We start from the raw sequence: 20,214 nt of genomic DNA on the forward strand, positions 1-20,214 counted from the left end.
ACCACTGGTCCTGCTAGCTAGGGATCATGGGAGTTGTAGGCCAAAAAACATCTGGAGGGCCAAGGTTGAGGAAGCCTGGTCTGAAGGGATGGTGCATGGGGTGGGTTCTGCAGCCACAGCCGGTGCTGTGATGCTCCAGCAGTTTGACTTCACCTCCAGAGGTGCACTCCATGGTCTCCCAAGACAAATGGATACCAACATAAATGCATGCCTCAAGCGTTTTGCATATATAGTTCACGCCTATGTTAATAATGTCAAATGCTAGACTTGTGGAGGAAATGCCTTAAGTCATGTACAATTTAGCTCAGGGAACATTATCCAGTGAAGCCAACCTTATGACAAGGCACCCCTCCTAGGAGGCCCCATTCATCAAGAGTTTATGTCTACCTACAATGGCCATTGTGTAAAAATCACAAGAAGAAAAACATTGGAAGATGTATTTTTTGCAGTGTGCAAATGTTCTCCAAAAAGTATGTGAATAAAACATGGCTGATCCACAGTCAATCATGCCCATGGCAGAAGTCTTCTTCAAAACAGCACTGTAGCTCGGAGGTTTGTTTTCCCCTTTTGTTTTGTTTTGTGTCATTAGACTGCAAGCCTGAAACTTAGAACTGTTTTACCATTGATCTTTATGAGATGCTGTGAGAATATTTGTGGCCAGAGTGGAAGGACACCATCATGGCTTCTGAATCTTTTTGTCTTTGTCTTCAATGGCACTGGATGTGGAAGAGGATGGAGCTGCTCTGCGCATCAATGGCCACCCGAAAGAGCACACATGGAGACTCCTGGGCAGCCAGCAAGGGAGACAGGCTGGACCATTTGGACTAAAACCTGGAAAGCCAGGATTTGAATCCACACCTAGTGATGAAGACCATGGGGGGTGGGGACCTTGGGCCAGTTGCCATCTCTCAGCCTCACCTATCCCAAAAGGGTTGAGGCAAATGGAGAAGGGGAGAAGCTCCTGGGAGGAAAGGTGGGATTAGGAGTGTAACAATATCAAATCATCTGCCTCCACAACAGCACATCCCCACCATTCCTAAAAGAACAGTGGCAACCAGCTCATATCGCTCTGTAGGTAGAGCAGGAGCCTCTTAATCTCAGGTGCTTTTGTAGCTGGGCATTGCAGAGGGTTGGACTAGATGACCCTCGGGGGTCCCTTCCAAGTCTGCCATTCTGTGAAATGTTTGCAGATTCCTGTGCGTGGTCCCGTTGTGTTCAATGTGGCAGCCTTAAGATGCTGCAACACTTTATATATACTGCTTTTTAGAAGGAAAAGAGAGAGAGAGAGGCTGTTGGGGTGGATTCTCCTTGAGAGGGGAAGGGATCTCTCTGCCGCCTTTCCGTTGGGAGTTTTGTTCTGAGGTCGAGGGAAACTTGGGATATTTTCTGTCAAGTCTGGTCACGTTCTATGATTTCATGCTCATTCACAGAAACGCTAAAATCGCTTTGTGAACGCTGGATTTTTAATATATATGAGAACTTGCTATACAGTATATCCGTAATAACTTCCTCCGCCGCCCCTCCCTCCTCCGGCCCCAGCAGAAAACACAGTACAATATTCTTATATCCCCGCGTCTCCTCCTCCTCCTCCTCCTCCCATCCCGGGGGAGGCCCACTCCCCGCTTCTCCTCTACCATTGCCCATTCCCCGCTGCTCTTGTGCTTCGCTGAGGGAAGAGCGGAGGCGGCAGCGGCGCCATTTTGCGAGGGGCGAAGCGGCGCCTCTTTCCCCTCCCCCACGGGAGAAGAGCGACGGGCGCGGAGGCGACGAGGCCGCCAATGGGGCGGAGGCGGAGGCGGGCGGAGAGGAGGCGCGCGACGCGGGACCTATTTCGCGCGCTTCCCGTCGCGCGTCTCCCGACCCCGCTCGGCGACTTTTGTGGCGCCGGAAGCCGTGGGCGGGACTTCGCGGGCGGCTTCCTCCCCCTCCCCCCGCTTCTCCTTCTGCGTCCGCTCGAGGCGGGCGGGCGGGCGGGCGGACTCGCTCTCTCTCCCTCCATCCTGGTACTTGGGCGCCTCCATCCTGGTTTCTCAAGTGCCCGGACCCAAAACAGGAAGTAAGCGAGGCGCGAGGCGGGCGGGCGGGCGGGCGGGAGAGGCGGCCGGGGATCAGGCCGGGCGGGCGCCCAGCGGAGGCGGCGGCGGCGGCCATGGCCCTCCGGCGGAGGCGGCGGTTGGGGTGCGCGGGGGGGGGGGAGGGGCCTTGGCTGCGCCCGAAAAGCGGCGCCTCGGAGGGGAGGGAGGGAGGTCTCGGGGGGGGGCACACGGGAAGCGCCTCCGTCCCCTGCGAGGCCCCCCGGGCTTCTCTTTCCGCCCTTGAGCAGCGCTGTGAGCGGCCCCGAGGCCTTTGGGCACGAAGGGCGCTCTGCGCACTCGACCAGTGGCAGCACCGAGAGTCTCCTTCCCCCCGGGAGGCTCCGTGTCCCGGGTCTCCCCCTCGCCCCTCGCCGCGTCAGGCCAGGGCAGCCAGGTGGGCTTAGCTGTCCACGGCTCCCGCCCCAGGTCGGACAGACTCCGAGGGGGAGCGGGGTTCAGGCATCCCCACACTCGCAGCACTCTCACGCGCCACCCCAATCTCCGCGGCACCGGGAGATTCCAGGATTGCGGAGACCACGGTGTCCTTATGATATAAATGGCTTCTTTACACAATATCTGCCACCGGAGCCTGCCACCCCAAAAGGCACCAGGATGGCACCCGACTTGTATTTTAACATGCTAAATTAGATGGGGGAGTCCAGGTGCCCCGCAGACTACACCCTCCGAGAAATGCACACATTTGACCCAGGTGTGTATTTAACAGCTCTCCTGTAGAAAGGTAACAGGAAGGTTCCCACTTCTGACCCCCATGTTAGACGCCACCTCCATCTCTGAGGGTTGTGAGGTTCCAGGAGGGCCAGGTGTGCTTACCCAGGGTTCTTATTTGGACATTGAGGCCAGTGAGGGGACTGTGGTGTTTATTTGATAAATGGTTTACACATATATACAGCCTGAGCCTACGACAGGGGCCTACAGCATTACGCTCTCAAAGAGTTCTTGCTTCTCCCATGGCTACAGTCTTCCTCTTTGAACATTGAGTCTACAGGACATTGGACATACAGTCTACAGAAATCAGCCATAGCCCTCTATCCCAGCTCACTGCCTACAGACTGACACCTTTTTCTTAAGAGCTGTTTTTAGGAATGCAGTTTCCTTGATGTGAGCTTAACTAACAGAGCTGGAGGAGGGGGCCCACTGCTCTGCTACATGGTACAGAGTCAGTCTGCCAAGGGCACATATCCCTGCCTTTATTTTCTTAATGGCTGCCATGTCAGCCATTGAATCCCTGCTGTATCTGAAGAATCATGGGACTTGTTTAAATTCTAACTTTCCTGGTTCCAGAAATTTTGGGGAGTCTTTCCTCCCCTTCACAAACTTACAACAATACCACAAAGAAAGGGGGGTGATCATACAATACATCAATATATCCTCTATCATCTCATTTATAAAACAAAACCCAAAACACCCGCCATATAAATAATAATAACAAACAGTGTTAACTTACATTGCCCTGTGAAATGAATTTTGAGGCAGTTCACAGGGCCATGGAGGAGGAGCATGAGAATAAAGCGGATGGGGGAGACAGGGATGAGATGCTGTGCAGCATCTATTTTATAATGCAGAAATACAGTGTGCTTATGTGTCAGGGGTTCCATAGGAGAAGAGGAGGAGTTTGGAGAAAAGGTTGTTATCCCATAAGTAGCCAGAACATTATCCTGCTAATTATTCTTTACTCCTTTCTCCTGTTGCACCCCTACACATATGCACTGCATTTCCATATTATGTAACATTGCACGGCTTCAAAACTCACACTGTCTCCAATTGTTCTGGCACCTCCTGTTCTCCACAGAACTTGGAACAGAAAAAGAATGTAGCGCCGCCAGTTTATCCCCCCACCCCCAGCCCTCTTCTTTTGCACCCCTGAAGTATTGCATAATGCTGTCAGAATGTAGTGCAACACCTCCCCCCACTCCATTAACAACTTTTCTCACAAGCTGCACCCCATCCTACAGAAAATATTAATGCTCCAGCATTCCATTCCTCCCTCCCTAGTGTCAGGCTGGTTTTCCAAACTAATGGTATCTTTCCATCTCAGTTTTGTGTGCCCTGCCCATAACAGCAAAGTCCTGTGGCACCCTAGAGGATGATCTACTCTAGGTTCAGTTTTCAAATTGCCTTATGCTTATGGGTGGGGGTTTCATTCCCTCCGAAGGACCAGGCAGTTGGGGAGTGCAACTGGACCAGCCTTTGCCAGTGGGTCAAGCCACTGTTGCACATGCTGTGGTCACATCTGGACTGTGTATAAAGGCTGCTTTTGAAGAGCTCTCAGACTGCAGCTAATGCTGATCACTGCTGCCAGGTTACTGGGGGGCGGTCATTATTCAGAGCACTTATTTCAATTGTGTTCAATCTGCACTGACTCGTGATCCATTTCTGAACCCAGCTCAAGGTGTTCATTACCATCTTTAAAGCCCTAAATTATTTGGGCCCAGGCTTCCTTGCTTCTATATGATTCTGCTCACCCATTAGCATTGTTGTTGGCCATGAGGAGGGATTCTGCCTGGCATCCTGTCTCTTCCTGAGCTATGTTGGTGGGTATGCTGGTAATGCCCACCGGTCCTTTGCTGGTGATGCCCAGTCTTTGGAGTTCCCTCCTTTGGGAGATGGGCCATACAGGGCTATCACACTTGGGTTCTTCTTGCAGGCTTCCCTTAAGCATGTGGTTGGCCACTGTGATAGCAGGATGCTGGCCTAGATAGGCATTTGGTCTGATTCAGACAGGGCTCTTAGGTTTTTATTGGTATGCTATTTTGTCTGTACTGTATTTATATTTTGTAAGAGGTCCATCTCTGGTTGAAAAGTGACACAGACATTGTAATGTAAAATAAGTAAATAGTGAGATCTTCACATACAACACCCTGAAATCAATTGTTTCTGTTACCTCAACCCAAAATGCACAGCATGTCACTGGCTTTGCACCCTGGAGCAGAAGTAGTTAATATGGTGCCCTCCAAATATTGATGGACTGAAGCTTCCTCCATCCCTGACCATTCAGCATGCTGAGGGAAGCGGCCAGCCTTGTTCTGCATTCACCTACTGATGAATGAATAAATAATGTTTCTAAAAAATCTTCTCTTCTACACAGAATCTTACATGCTGTATTGTATTTTTGTGGTCACACTTAGTGCTTCAGAAAGAGAAACCCTCAGCATCTTTGTATGCCCCCTTCCAGGATGAATCCCTTCAAATAGGTTCTTTTCCTCAAAAAATGTAACACAAAACGTAACCACTTCCTGCAGAACTTGTAAAGTCTTCAGTTAGCCCAAATGGCAAAGAGCCTCATTGCATTTTGAAGACATTTACTGTGATATTAGCATTCATGGGCCAGAGTCCGCTCTGCCATTTGCATGATCACCATAGACTTAATTATTAGCTCATTGCATTTCTTTTTATATCTTATAGCAAAATAGAACTTTTCCACTATAAAAAAGTGGAGGCAAGTCCTTAATAGAAGCAGGCATTGATGCAGTTCTGATAGGCTGTAAAGAAATGAATGAAAAGTGCAATGAGGACACTGCCAGTTAAATATGGAAAGGACCATTGCTGAATAGGTCTAATACAGATAAACATAGATAATTATTAATGAATAAGGCTATCAATGATGGTGATGGCTGCATAGTTGAAGCATTATGCGGTTGAATACCTAAGGCAGGGGATCATGAATTGTTGATCCTAAATGCTTTAGCTATGGCGAAGGGCACCACTGAATAAGAAACTGCTCTCTTAAGGGCTGGGGGGAACCTCTGTTTTAATTCTTCATTCATTTTGGAAAAATAAAGGACCATGATGTCGAGGGGACCTCATTATTCAAACTAGTATTCTGTCCCCACTAGTGCACTATATTTATACATGTGTTACCCACAACCATCCTCTGCCACCCTATAAGAATACACTCTGCCCAAATACACCTGTGCATTCAAAAGCCTTTGTCACTACTTTCTCATTGTAATCTCTCGTGCCCGTTATCCATATTTTAAAGGAATTAATTCCCCCTATAAAAGGGTTCTATTGTGAAACTTTTATCCTCCATTTTTTATATTGCTTTGCACATGGGATTTTTAAAAGCCAAATTCAGTGAAAAATGCACTCCTGTAAAAGTGAGCATTGTGATTCTAAAAATACTATGAATGAAAAAAAATAGCTGAAAGTTCTCACAGAGTTTTAGTTTATGCTGTCTTAAAATTCTGGATACTTTTGCATGCTTTGGCAAAAGCCCTGACAGTAAATAAATAAAACTATGATTACAGTAGGCACGAGTAAAAATATTCCTGCTACAGACGGAAGAGATCCCTGTGCAAGTTTAGTGAGCTCCAGAACCTGCGATATTGCAGAGAATTCCAGATCAGAGCCACTGTTCATGCAGGGAGAAACCCTTAAGATCTTGAATTCATCTGCTTCCAGCATGGTGGAATCCTGGCTCTGTAGACAGCTGCTGGGTCAGCCCTGGGTGGCATTTTGTGAAACATGAATGACACTCATTATATAACCTGTGACAGAATAGTTACTCAAAAAGAACTGTAAATAGTACAGTGAGTGGCGGGGGGGGGGGGTGAGTATTTGATCCCCTGCTAAATTTGCCTGTTTGCCCTCTGATGAAGAAATGACCAGTCCATAATTTTAATGGTAGGTTTATTGTAGCTGTGAGAGACAGAATAACAACAGGAAGACCCCCAGAAACCCAGAAGACAAAAGTCAGAGATTGATGTGCATTATAATGAGTGAAATAAGTATTTGATCCCCTATCAACCAGCCAGATGTCAGGCTACCTGGTATCTTCACTGTATGTAACGAGCTGAGATTAGAAGCACCTGCTGTAAGGGAGAGGTCTTATCTGTAATCCCAGCTTGTTACAGTACCTGTACAAAAGACACCTGTCGACAAGCAATCAATCCAGCAGATAGTAGCCACCAAGACCAAGACCAAGGAGCTGTCCAAGGATGTCAGGGACAAGATTGTAGACCTGCACAAGCCTGGACTGGGCTACAAGACTATTGCCAAGCAGCTTGGTGAGAAGGTGACAACAGTTGGTGCAATAATTCACAAATGGAAGAAACACAAAACAACTGTCAACTTCCCTCGGTCTGGGGCTCCATGCAAGATCTCATCTTGTGGAGTTGCAATGATCAGGAAAATAGTGATGAAGCAGCCCAGAACTATACGGGGGGAAATTGCCAATAATCTCAGGGCAGCTGGGACCATAGTCACCATCAAAACAGTTGGTAACACACTACATCCTGAAGGACGGAGATCTTGCAGAGCCCGCAAGGTCCCCTTTCTCAAGACAGCACATGTACAGGCCCATCTGCAGTTTGCCAATGCACATCTGAGTGACCCAGAGGAGAACTGGGTGAAAGTGTTGCGGTCAGATGAGACCAAAATTGAGCTCTTTGGCATCAGCTCAACTCGCCGTGTTTGGAAGAGGAGGAATACTGCCTACGACCACAAGAACACCATCCCCACCGTCAAACATGGAGGGGGACATATTATGCTTTGGGGGTGTTTTCTGCTAAGGGGACAGGACACCTTCACCACATTGAGGGGACGATGGACAGGACCATGTATCGACAAATCTTGGGTGAGCACCTCCTTCCCTCAGCCAGGGCATTGAAAATGGGTCGTGGATGGGTATTCCAGCATGACAATGACCCAAAGCACATGGCCAAGGCAACAAAGGAGTGGCTCAAGAAGAAGCCCATTAAGGTCCTGGAGTGGCTTAGCCAGTCTCCAGACCTTAATCCCATCGAAAATCTGTGGAGGGAGCTGAAGGTTTGAGTAGCTGCACATCAGCCTCGAAATCTTACTGACTTGGAGAGGATCTGCAAAGAGGAGTGGGATGAAATACCACCTGAGATGTGTGCAAACCTGGTGGCCACCTACAAGAAACGTCTGACCTCTGTAATTGCTAACAAGGGTTTTGCCACCAAGTACTAAGTCATCTTTTGCAAAGGGATCAAATACTTATTTCATTCATTATAATGCACATCAATCTCTGACTTTTGTCTTCTGGGTTTCTGGGGGTTTTCCAGTTGTTATTCTGTCTCTCACAGCTACAATAAGCCTACCATTACAATTATGGACTGGTCATTTCTTCATCAGGGGGCAAACGAGCAAATTTAGCGGGAGATCAAATACTAACACACACACACACACACACACCCGGCTCACTGTACTATTTACGGATTTCATTGAAAGTGGACCCAAACTTTTAGATGTCAGAGGAAATGACTATCAGACTTGTAAAAGACACCTGAAGGCAGCCCTGCATAGGGAAGTTGTTGATGTTTTAATTTGTTAGAAGCTGCCCTCAAAATGTGCAGCCAATTGAGCACTGCTGGTCCTCACATGCTGCAGAGGTCCCCACTTCACCATGGGAGTCCACAATCTCCAAACCTTCCCAAATTGCTCCACTGACTGGCAACTAGAGCCTATAAATGCAGACTTCAAAATGCTCCTTCACCGCCCACATTGAGACAAGGCAAGCATAATTACGTGCTAACTAGTGTAATAGTAATAATTTATTATTACAGTCAAAGACCAGTTCAAGAAGCACAACTGAGACTGCTTTCACAAGAATGAAATAGACATTTAAAACAATATACAATAACAGCTTATAGATTAAAATTAAAATAGTTGCATGAACACAAAAAGTCCTAAGGTTAAACTAACATGCAGATTGCCTCTGGGACGCCCAGGAGGCCAGCTACGGCAGTTTTCCTAGCGATCTACTTGTTCCAGGGGGTGTTCTGCGCCTACAAATCTGCGCGCAGAATCTGGTGACCATCTGGGTCATTTTTTGATCTTACCTAAGAGGAGAAAATTTAGTTTAGGCTTGTCCCAAAGGTCAGCAAGCCTGACTAGATAGGGGTTGATGGGCAGGCACAGTCTCTGAGCACACGGGACTTTTCCACAAGATCCTTCCAGAACCGGCGAGGGCAGAGCCAAACTTCTGGCAAGAGTAAAGGCCCTTCTTGCATTTCTGGATACGAGGAAATGGAGGTGTGCTGCCGGGACAGCAACATATCTCTCGTGTTCTGCAATTATATAATTGGGGAGCCTCAAGCAGTCCTGTTGCACTAACTAGTGTTCAATCACCTTCCAAATGAGACTTGTGGTCAGATGTATTTGCAATATTGAAGTACCCTCTATTCAGCAGCTCTTGGTTCCTGGGAGAAAACTAAGTGTGACTTGGGGTGGGGCTCCTAAAGGAGTTTGGAGAACACAGCTACCCTGCTTTCTATTCTGTACGATATATTTTTTATGGTTCATGAAAGTGCTACTCAGCATTCCAAGGTTTAAGCACTGCTGCTCACCTGGTTGCCTATGGCAAATAAGAAGAGGCTTCACCTAACCAGACTGTGTAGTGGGGGGGGGGCCTCCTTTTTTTGGCCAGAAATGTGCCTCTTTGTACTTTGTCCTGAGTTTCTTTCTCTGTTGTGCCTCATTTCCTTTACTTCCTCTTTTGTGTGGTTAAGACCTTTAGAGGTTTGGGCTGCAATCCTAACCCCACTTACCTGGGAATACTTCTACACAGACATAGTTAGGTCTGCATTGAGAGTAAGCATGGCGTATCTCTGTGCCATACCCAGACATGACGAGTGTTTCCAGCTACAAGTTCCATGTGCCCAATGCTGTGATAGGCTACTGGATGCGTGCTTTGAGTTCGTTGTCCCCCACCACAATGGTAGTGGTTGTGGCTCTCTTAGCCAGGGCTGTGCCTTGGCTATAATGTGGTGGTTCTACCTGGCAGGCATGTTTTCTGGACCCAGAATTTAAGCAGCACATGAGATCATGTTGATTCTGGGATAATAGACAGCTTACAGACTCAAAACAGATGTGGTCATTTAAACTTTACTAATCTGTGATCTGTTCTCGTTCAGATTTGAGTATGAGCACAGTTAAAGAAGAATCTGACACAGTGACAGTAGAAACCGTGAATTCTGTGACTTTGACCCAAGACACTGAAGGAAACCTTATTCTTCACTGCCCTCAGGATGGTATAGACAACTGTTATTTGACTGTATGCTTTCTCCATATTATTTCAAATTATAATTAACCAACAAACAAAGTAGGATGGGATCTGTTTAATATTATTTCCTTTGGATATTTGTGTGCTGCAGTTATCATAGAATCATAGAATCATAGAGTTGGAAGAGACCACAAGGGCCATCGAGTCCAACCCCCTGCCAAGCAGGAAACACCATCAGAGCACTCCTGACATATGGTTGTCAAGCCTCTGCTTAAAGACCTCCAAAGAAGGAGACTCCACCACATTAATGTAGAGCAGATTTTCCTGTGGGATTTTTGCTCTAGAACAGTGGTTTTCAAACTGCTGAGGATCTTTAGGGTTCCCTGGAAGCTTTTCAGCAGCTTCTAGATGCAAAGATCAGCCATGGTTCCCTTTAGGAAGCTGCCTTATACCAGGTCAGACTGTTTCTTCGTCTATCCAAGTTTTGGCTTCTCTGGCTGGCAGTGACTCCAGAGTCTGTGCAGAGATCTTTTCCATCACCTGGTCCTTTAAAGCTGTAGATGTCAGGGATTCGCATTTGGACCATGTGTGCTCCACTGAACTGCCGTCCTTCGTTCAGAGACAGCTTGCCCTCTGCTAAGAAAGCGCCCTTGCTTCTGGGTTTTGTATGTTGTGTTCTCAGAAGGTGCAGAGCAATGGCAAGACCCAACATGCCTGGCACATGACCCCCTCAAACGGGGGATTTATGCTAGAATCGGTCTTGGATTTTTTAGCTTAGAAGTTAGCATACAAAGGGTTTCATGAACAAAGTATTGTAGGCCAATATTGTGGAAATTACCCAAATGTATATAGATTTCTGCACAAATCTGATAAACTCTTCACTATACATTGGTACCTTGGTTCTCAAACTTAATCCGTTCCAGAAGTCTATTCCAAAACCAAAGTGTTCCAAAACCAAGGCTTGCTTTCCCATAGAAAGTAATGCAAAACGGATGAATCCATTCCAGACTTGTAAAAACAACTATAACAGCAATTTAACATGAATTTTACTATCTAATGAGACCATTGATGCATAAAATGAAAGCAATAATCAATGTACTGTCCTATAGAAGAAATAAGTCAGTATTGTAGATGATAAAAATTTTAAAAAATAAATTTCTTGCCTGCACTGATGATAGTCATTGCTTTTATCCATTTCCACAGTCACACAATCAATCAATCAATCAATCAATCATAAAACAAAGAACAAGCCACAGTCACAAAAACACAAAAGCCACACAAAAAATAGCAAAAACAAAAGCACCAAATATAAGCTCCAAATATCACCTCAGAACACTGCAACAGGAAATGGAAGGCTTTGATTACAATTGGGGGGGGGGGGCAAATTAGCAGCGCAACAGTGAAAACAGAAGCTCAGGAGCACATTCAGCTTCCGAAGCAAAGTTCACAAACCGGAACACTGACTTTTGCAGCATTCGAGTTCCAAGTTGTTCAGGAACTAAGCTGTTCGAAAACCGAGGTACCACTATATAGCATGGCCTTTTCAACACAGCTTCCATTTGGGTTTCTTTTAAATATCAGCTCATTGTTTCACTTACCTAATTTGCTTAGTGTGATGTGTAACATCCATTGGAGTTCCACAAACCAGTACATTGGGGAGTGAAGAGAAACTGTTCCTTATTTCTTTAGAACAGCTAAGTGGTATACCCTTTTCATTCAGAGTTTAAAATTTGTAAATGATTATTTTAACGATGTGTACAGTGTTGATTAAAGTATTGTCCACAGGAGTCTCAGCCACCTTGCTATATAGAACAGTGGTTCTCATCTTTTTTGGGTATGGTGACCCACTAGCTCAAATTCATTTGCTGTGGTGATCCATTCATTTATTGTCACACGAATTTTGGGTCTTCCGTGTTTAGCAGCCATTGCTTTTATGCATTTTAATTGCAGGTTTGTGCCTGTTTTAGAAGCATTGTTTGAGACATCCAAGCAGACATATACTTGATGCCTCTATTAATGTGGAATTTATTGAAATGTTTATAGTACTTACAAAGTTATTTACAGTTGTGTTCATAGGTATGTAAGAATACCATCTAACAGCAGGATACCTGCTTCAGAAGCTTTAAACATTTATTCTAAAAGCATAGTTACTCAAGCGATTATATATAACAAACTATGAATATTTTTCAAGCCACAGGTTGGGAAATGCTGATATAGAAGGTATCATACTTGCAAAAAGCATTTAAGCAGTGGGAAAGTGCTCAGCAAGCTTTCCTTTTAAGTTTCATTCACAGCATTTTTTCTGTGTGTATGTTCAGAGGCAGATGAAGTAGACTCCGAAGACAGTGTCGAACCTCCACATAAAAGGCTTTGCTTATCATCTGAAGATGACCAGAGTCTTGATGACACGACTCCATGCATTTCTGTTGTTGCCGTTCCAAGTAAGTCGGTCACTGCTAATGGAAGGCTGAAGGAATGCAATCCGGAGTCCAGTTCAGAAAAGGACTTGTAGGAATATGGGCCTTGCTTCTGCAGGTGAGGGGTGGTTTAGTTTCAGATAGGGCATTGAAGTGGCAAGAAGGCAAGAGGGTGATGCCCATGCGTGATGACAAATGGTCTGTGGTTGGACTTCTGTCTGTGAGCTGCACAAGGATATTAAATGAGTGTCTTGTAGTTTGAGGAGCAGCTGGCAAGGAGGCATGACCCCAGTGGGAGATCATTTAGGGAGGACGGACCTCACCGTGCATGTAGGAGAGGGAAAAATGAGACCCTCTGGTCTTGGTGGGATATTAGGATCTTGCTACATAAGACTATTTTTAAAGCGGAAGCATGCTTACTCGGAAATACATCGCACAATATTCAGTGTGAGACTTACTCGCAGGATTACAGCCTTAATGTATGCCATAGGTTGCAACAGAGATGCAGGTGCTGTGCTAATTTTACATTTTGCATATTCTTAAGTTTCAGAAAGTGACCAGAGCTTTGAGGTGACTATGACAGCTACCACTGAGGTAGCTGACAATGAGGTCAATGAAGGGACTGTGACTCAGATCCAGGTATTGCTTCTTTATTTAGTTGCAGGTTTATAAGCAGCCAGCTGCTACTAAAGTGGTGTGCAATAAGATAAAATATAAAATGCCGCATGGAACAGTTGCCCCTCTCCTTCCCCCATGCACTGCTCTGGGGGCTCTTCGATTTTAGGGGGCGAGCGGGGAAAGCCATGCTGGGCCAGCAGAAGTCCCTGCACAGGGCTCCCGTGGGTGAAACACGTCAAGTGAATCCCACCCTAAGACTTCATGTTCCATCTTCTTCCTCTCTAACCAGCGTGGCCTAAATCTTGGGCATGATGAGAGTGGTTGGCCGACAATATCAGGAGGGCCAAGGGTTCCCCATACAAGGCAGAATAAATGTAATGCTTAAGGTGGCATGTTTGATTCAACATAATCCGTGGTGATTTCAGTGTGAAATAATTCAGAATGTAAGTGCTTGTGAGGTGGCTGCATCATCCTTAATTCATGATTCTTAAGGACTTCATGAGAGCAAATGTCAATTTGGAGATCTCCTTTTTTATTTTACCTTTCCCAGATTCTCCAGAATGAACAACTGGATGAAATCTCTTCTCTAGGCAATGAAGAAGTGTCGGCAGTTAGTCAGGCCTGGTTTACAACCAAAGAGGATAAGGATTCATTAACAAACAAAGGTAAATTCACATTCTCCTGCTTATCTCTATGTCTGTTACGTTTTGATGTGACATCAATTGACGTGTGCATACCCAGAACAAACTTAGTTGGTCTCTAAGGTGCTACTGGACATTTTTTTTATTTATTTCAAGTACTCTTGGGCATCACAAACATTTATCATATATGGCAAAAACACAAGAATTTTTGTAGGATTGCTTTGATACACAATGGCCATATGCTTCGTTATAATCATTCAGGGAAAACATACTAAATTTGATTTATATTTGACTCGCGTAAGCAAATGGAATTTTATACCTTCTGTTGCATTGGTTTCAGCCTTTTTACTCCTTTGCTGCTGTTTGGCAACATTGGAGGCTTCTTATTTACAAGTATTAGGCACAATCCATTGATGTTAGAAGCTTCCATTTTCTCTACATATAGGATTTATTTTTCTGAAGATTTTTTGTGTGTATGTGATAAGCCTGTTGATAAGTGTTTGTTGGAATCAGGACTACAGATGTAATGCTGTTCCACATGGCACCTGCTTGGAGAATGATGGGGAAGGTTATGCTGTTTAATTTATTGCCCTGTTTAGCATTTTTTTCCTTTGGCTAGTAATGGAAATTTGCTTCCTGATTTCTTCACTGGCTTACCTAGCTGTTCTTCCTAATGCTGAGTACTTCCAGTGATGTGCAATTTGCGTGATGGTGTCTTCTCCATTTTCTAAGGTCATAAATGGAAGCAGGGAATGTGGTCGAAAGAAGAAATAGACATTCTGATGAGCAACATAGAACGCTATTTAAAGGTTTGTTGCATTCAATTAACCTACTGGTTTCAGTAGCCGAACGGGGAAAGTGCCTTTCACTTGTGCAGGATCTTGATACAAGCTATTAATGTTAATATTTTAACAGCATCCTCAAACAGCCTTTGAATAATTTCAGTCCTTTGAAAGTACACGTTAGGGAGAAATGTACAATTATTTTGATAGACAATATTTTTAGTAGGCCTACTGTGATGGGACGATGAGCTGCTTGTGTGTAAAATCCTAGTCCCTCAGAGTTTGGTCAAGTTTGCAAACCTCTGTCTGTAACGGACCCCCTTAAACATGGCTCCGTCAGTCGCTGGCAGATTCCGACAGTGGTTGCTTTCGGAATCGCTTCCAACATAAAAGCTCCTTAACGGAAACACGTCTTCTGGACTCTCTGCGTGACAGTTTCCGGCGAGGAGTGGGTGTCCCTACAGGAGGTCCTGAAACCTCCCCACTGTTTTCGCTGGAAGTGTCTCTGAGCCATCCCTCCAGCTCCCTTTCCCTCAGCCCAGCTCCTCTCCCCCTACTGGTTCCCTCTTCAGCTGCTGAGTCTCTCCCAACCTGTGTGAGCCCTTTCACTTCCCTTCCTTCCGATGGCAGTTCCCTGACATCCACCTCCCCTCCAGGGCCCCCTTCATCCCCTCTCGCCCCCTCCTCTACGGGCGGTGAGGAGGCAAAACCCCGGAATGAACTTCCTTCATCTTCCGATGTCCCGAACACTTCTCTCCACCTGTTGCGGTTCCTGGTCTCGAAGTACTCCTCCTCCTCAGAGTCCATCTCCCCTTCCCCTTCCGATTCCGAGAATCCTTCCAACTCCTCCTCCTCATCGGTGGTCCCAAAGTATTCCCTCCGGAACCTCTCCACAGGCTGAGGTTTCCTTGGGAACCTTTGATGGAACGTTTCTATCAATACCTCGTCATTGATATCTTCTGCCATTACCCAAGTGTTTTCTGACTCCGGTTCTCCTTCCCACGCTACCAAATACTCCACCTGATCCCCCTTCCATCTGGCGTCGAGGATTTCTGCCACATGGCTGCTGCATTCCCTTTCTTCTATGACCGGTCCCCGAGTGGCCATCCCTTCTCGTCCCCCCTCATACGGTGACAGTAACGACCTGTGAAATACTGGGTGCAGTTTCATGTGGTTGGGTAACCGGAGCCTGAAAGCCACTGGGTTGACCTGTTGAATGACCTCAAAGGGACCCAATCTCCTGGGTCTTAATTTCTTACAACCTCCTTTGAACGGCAACCCTTGGGTTGACAGCCACACCCTATCTCCCACCCTTATGGTTTCACCTTCCCTTCGGTTCTTGTCTGCCTGCCTCTTGTATTCTTCCTTCGCCCTTTCTAAGTTGAGTTGGAGCTGACGATGGATTGCTTCCATTTCTTCTACAAAATGCTCGGCTGCCGGGACACCCCATCTCTCCCCTTCTCCCCCTGGGAAAGCCCTGGGATGACACCCATAATTAGCCAAGAAGGGGCTCATCCCTGTGGACACATTCTCGGCATTGTTGTAGGCAAATTCCGCCAGCGCCAACTTTTCTACCCAGTCATTCTCTCTGTCATTGACATAACACCTCAGGTATTGCTGGAGGACCCCGTTTGCTCTTTCCGCCTGCCCGTTGGTTTCAGGGTGCCGGGCAGTCGAAAAGTTGACCTCCACCTGCAGTAAGCTCATGAGCTTCCTCCAGAACCTGGAAGTAAATTGTTTTCCTCGGTCTGAGACCACCCTCAATGGCACCCCGTGCAACCTAAAAATGTGTTCTACAAATAACTTCGCTGTCTCTTCCGCCGTGACTGCATGCGAGCAGGCTACAAAGTGGCACATCTTTGTTAGTAGGTCTACCACCACCATGATGGCTGTTTTCCCCTTGGACTTCGGCAGATCAGTCATAAAATCTATCGACACTGCCTCCCAAGGTCGTTCTGGGGTTGGTAAGGGTTCTAATAGCCCCGCCGGTGCCCGCCTCTCCCCTTTGGCTCGCTGGCATTGCTCACACCCTCTTACATACTCCCGTACATCTTCCCTCACCTTAGGCCACCAAAATTCCCTGGTGACCAACCACATGGTTTTGTGTTGTCCAAAATGCCCCGCCGTGGGGCTGTCGTGCAACTGCTTGAGTACCCTCCCCCTTAAGTCTCCTTCAGGGATATACAGTGCCCCTTTGTAATACAAAGCTCCATTTCTTTCCTCGAAACCCCCTGGTTCCTCTCCCTCACCCCTAAGACCTCTGAGCTTATTCTGGGCGTATTCATCATTCTCTGTTTCCTCTACCAGTTCTCTTTGTCCCACCAATGCCGCCCCACACACCCAGCGGTCCTCTGGAATGACATGTCTCTCTTCGGGTGCTCCCTCCCCCTCCAAATATTCAGGTTTGCGTGAGAGAGCGTCCGCCCTAATGTTCTCTGGGCCTGGCACGTAACAAATCTCAAAGTTAAATTTGGAGAACTCCTGGGCCCATCTCACTTGCCGTTGGTTGAGCACTCGTGCCGTCCTCCAATACTCTAGGTTCTTGTGGTCAGTGCACACTTGCACCTTATGTTGTGCGCCAATTAGCAGGTGCCTCCATCTCCGGAACGCCTCATGAATGGCTAGTAGTTCTCGGTCATACACCGTGTAGTTCCTCTCGGATTTGTTCAGCTTTCGCGAAAAAAAGGCACACGGTCTCCACTCTGACTCCTCCTTCCCTGGCTGCAGAAGCACCGCCCCAATAGCTCTGTCTGATGCGTCAGTTTCCACTCTCATCGGTTTTTGTAAATCCACATGCAGGAGTTGTTGTTCCGAGGCGAAGGCCCTTTTTAGTTCCTCAAATGCTCGCTCCGCCTCCTCAGTCCAAACGAACTTCTTCTTACTGCTGAGACAGTCCGTAATGGGCGCCGTCAGGTGGGCAAAGTTTCGGATGAACTTACGATAGAAGTTCCCAAATCCTAGGAACCTCTGCACATCCTTCCTTGTTTTGGGTGTTTTCCATTCCAGCACCGCCTGGACCTTGCCGGGATCCATGGCCAATCCCTTGTCTGACAGGCGATACCCCAGGAATTCCACCTCCTTGGTATGAAACTGACACTTCTCCAGTTTCACCCACAGCTGGTTGGCTTGCAGCCTGCTCAACACTTCTCTGACGTCTCTCACATGCTGCTCCTCATTCTCAGAATACACCAACACGTCGTCTAAGAAGGCCACACAATTCTTGTAAAGCAAAGGCCCCAGGACGTGGTTCATAAACGATTGAAAGCACGCGGAGCCTCCTTGTAGGCCGAAGGGCATAACTAAATATTCAAATGCCCCCAAAGGGGTGAACATGGTGGTTTTCCATTCATCCCCCTTCCTTATTCGTATCAGGTTGTACGCCCCCCTTAGGTCCAGTTTAGTAAAAATCTTTCCCTTCCTGACCCTTGTCAAAATGTCGTCAATCCTGGGCATAGGGAAAGCCACTGGTTCTGACACTGCATTTAAGGCCCTGAAGTCACACACAAGCCTCGGCTTGTTCGTGTTTTTTTTATCCACAAAAAACACTGGGCTGCCCCCCACCGCCCTGGACTCTCTGATGAACCCTCTCTTCAGGTTCTTGTCAATGAACTCTCTTAGCTCCTGCATCTCTCTGTCTGACATGGCGTACAGCTTGCCTACAGGGAGCTGTGCCCCAGGGAGTAAATTGATTTGACAGTCAAAGGGTCTATGCGGGGGTAATTGGTCAGCTTCCCTTTCGCTGAAGACGTCGCGGAGATCTGCGTATTGTCGTGGTACCTTCACGTTCTCCGTTACTTCAGTCCCTGCTAGGGTGGCTTGGGCCCCTGCCAAACCCTTTCCCTCTTTGCAGTGTTCTAAGCAATGTGCTGAACCAAAAGAAACCACTCTCTGATGCCAGCCCACCAGCGGATCATGTAACGCTAGCCAGCTCATCCCCAATATAATGGGAGCTCCTCCCAAGGTGGCCACATTAAACGCTATCAGTTCGGTGTGCCTTGCCACCTTCATTATCATTGGGACGGTCTGCAAGCTGACTTCTCCTCCCAACAGCTCCCTGCCATCGATCGTGGTCACCTGCAGGGGGTTGCTTAAAGGGATCGTCTGTATCTGGTGTTCAGCTGCAAACTCTTTGCTCATGAAATTGCAGGAGCTGCCTGAGTCCAACAGCGCCTTTATCTTTAGAGGGTGTCCGTTTGGCAGCTCTAGCGCCACTTCTATCACTAGGGCGGGTTTAGGAGGTTCTGGCGTGGGCACTTTCACTGCTCTTTGGCCTGGCTGCTGTGCCCCGACGGTGGCAGCCAGGCGTTGGCTTTTACTTGCTTCGGTATTTCTTCCTCTCTTCCCTCCACAGCTCCTACCATCCCTTGCCATTCCTTCCTCTGGGGGCAGACTCTGGCAAAGTGACCTGGCTGTTGGCAGAGATAGCATTTCCGGGCGCCTTTTCCCTCCTTCTTTCCCCCCTCACTGGGCTTTGAAACTGCGCGCGCGCGCGCTGTTCCGATTTCCATCGGCTCTGCCGGCGGGAAAGTTGGCTCTGGAATGTCTGGAATGCGGAACTCCTTCCAACGTTCCCCCTTCCCTTCCCGCCTCTCCAATGCTCTCGCCTCCTGGCGCGCTCCTATGGTCAGCGCTGATTTGGTCAGCTGGTCCATAGACTCCGCCCTGGGCGCCCGGGAAAGTTCGTCTTTCACAGCCGAAGAAAGCCCTTCTTCAAAGAGCATTTGAATGGGTTCCGCCGATAGATCCCACCCCAATTTATGGATCAACATGGTGAACTCAGTCCAGTACTCACGGACAGATCGGCTCCCCTGTTTGCAAGCCATTAACTGTCTGCGGACCACTCCCTGTTCAATATCGCTGGAAAACATCAGATCCATGGCGCGAAAGAACTTCATCGTGTCCTTTAGGACGTCACTATTCGCTGCCATCAGGGGTCTAACCCAGTCTCTCGCCCCCTTTTCAAGATGCCCAATCACGAAAGCCACTCGTGATTCCTCGTCAGGGAATTCATCAAACTGCAGATTGAGGGCATATTGCATCTCTGTCCGAAAGCCATGATAGTCTTTGGGCTCCCCCCCAAACTTCTGCACCAATCCTGGTACCTTTCTGACGAGCTGGGTGTCTTTCCCCTTTTTGTCTGCATCCTGAGCCCTCCTCTCCTCAAGCCTCGCCGTCTGCAGCGCTAGCTGGACCTCCAACACCCGGTACCTTTCTTCCAGGCTTGGACCCGCTCCAGCTCCTGCTTCTCCGGTTCCGGCTGGGTTGCTCATGATGCCTTCTCCTGCACAAGCTGCTCACGAAGACTGTCGGAATGCTGTGTTGGGACGATGAGCTGCTTGTGTGTAAAATCCTAGTCCCTCAGAGTTTGGTCAAGTTTGCAAACCTCTGTCTGTAACGGACCCCCTTAAACATGGCTCCGTCAGTCGCTGGCAGATTCCGACAGTGGTTGCTTTCGGAATCGCTTCCAACATAAAAGCTCCTTAACGGAAACACGTCTTCTGGACTCTCTGCGTGACAGTTTCCGGCGAGGAGTGGGTGTCCCTACAGGAGGTCCTGAAACCTCCCCACTGTTTTCGCTGGAAGTGTCTCTGAGCCATCCCTCCAGCTCCCTTTCCCTCAGCCCAGCTCCTCTCCCCCTACTGGTTCCCTCTTCAGCTGCTGAGTCTCTCCCAACCTGTGTGAGCCCTTTCACTT

General features: G+C 47.5%; 1 protein-coding gene across 3 annotated transcripts in view; it reads left to right on the forward strand.

Annotated features, from left to right (window-relative positions):
• Positions 1-1,933: 1,933 nt before the first annotated feature.
• Positions 1,934-20,214, forward strand: part of DMTF1 (cyclin D binding myb like transcription factor 1) — a 34,775-nt gene continuing 16,494 nt past the window's right edge. The window contains exons 1-6 of one of the 3 annotated variants that reach the window (XM_081023598.1): positions 1,934-2,056; positions 9,974-10,090; positions 12,381-12,503; positions 13,024-13,118; positions 13,648-13,762; positions 14,471-14,547. In XM_081023598.1, coding sequence (XP_080879724.1) covers positions 9,982-10,090; positions 12,381-12,503; positions 13,024-13,118; positions 13,648-13,762; positions 14,471-14,547 — 519 coding nt within the window. In that variant the 5' untranslated portion in view covers positions 1,934-2,056; positions 9,974-9,981. Of the gene's footprint in view, positions 2,057-9,973; positions 10,114-12,380; positions 12,504-13,023; positions 13,119-13,647; positions 13,763-14,470; positions 14,548-20,214 lie in introns of all 3 variants that reach the window. The other 2 variants (XM_081023599.1, XM_081023600.1) reach the window with 2 other exon arrangements.

The sequence above is a fragment of the Podarcis pityusensis genome, assembly GCF_964106645.2.
Source record: "Podarcis pityusensis genome assembly, chromosome: 10".
NCBI classification, from domain to species: Eukaryota; Metazoa; Chordata; class Lepidosauria; order Squamata; family Lacertidae; genus Podarcis; species Podarcis pityusensis.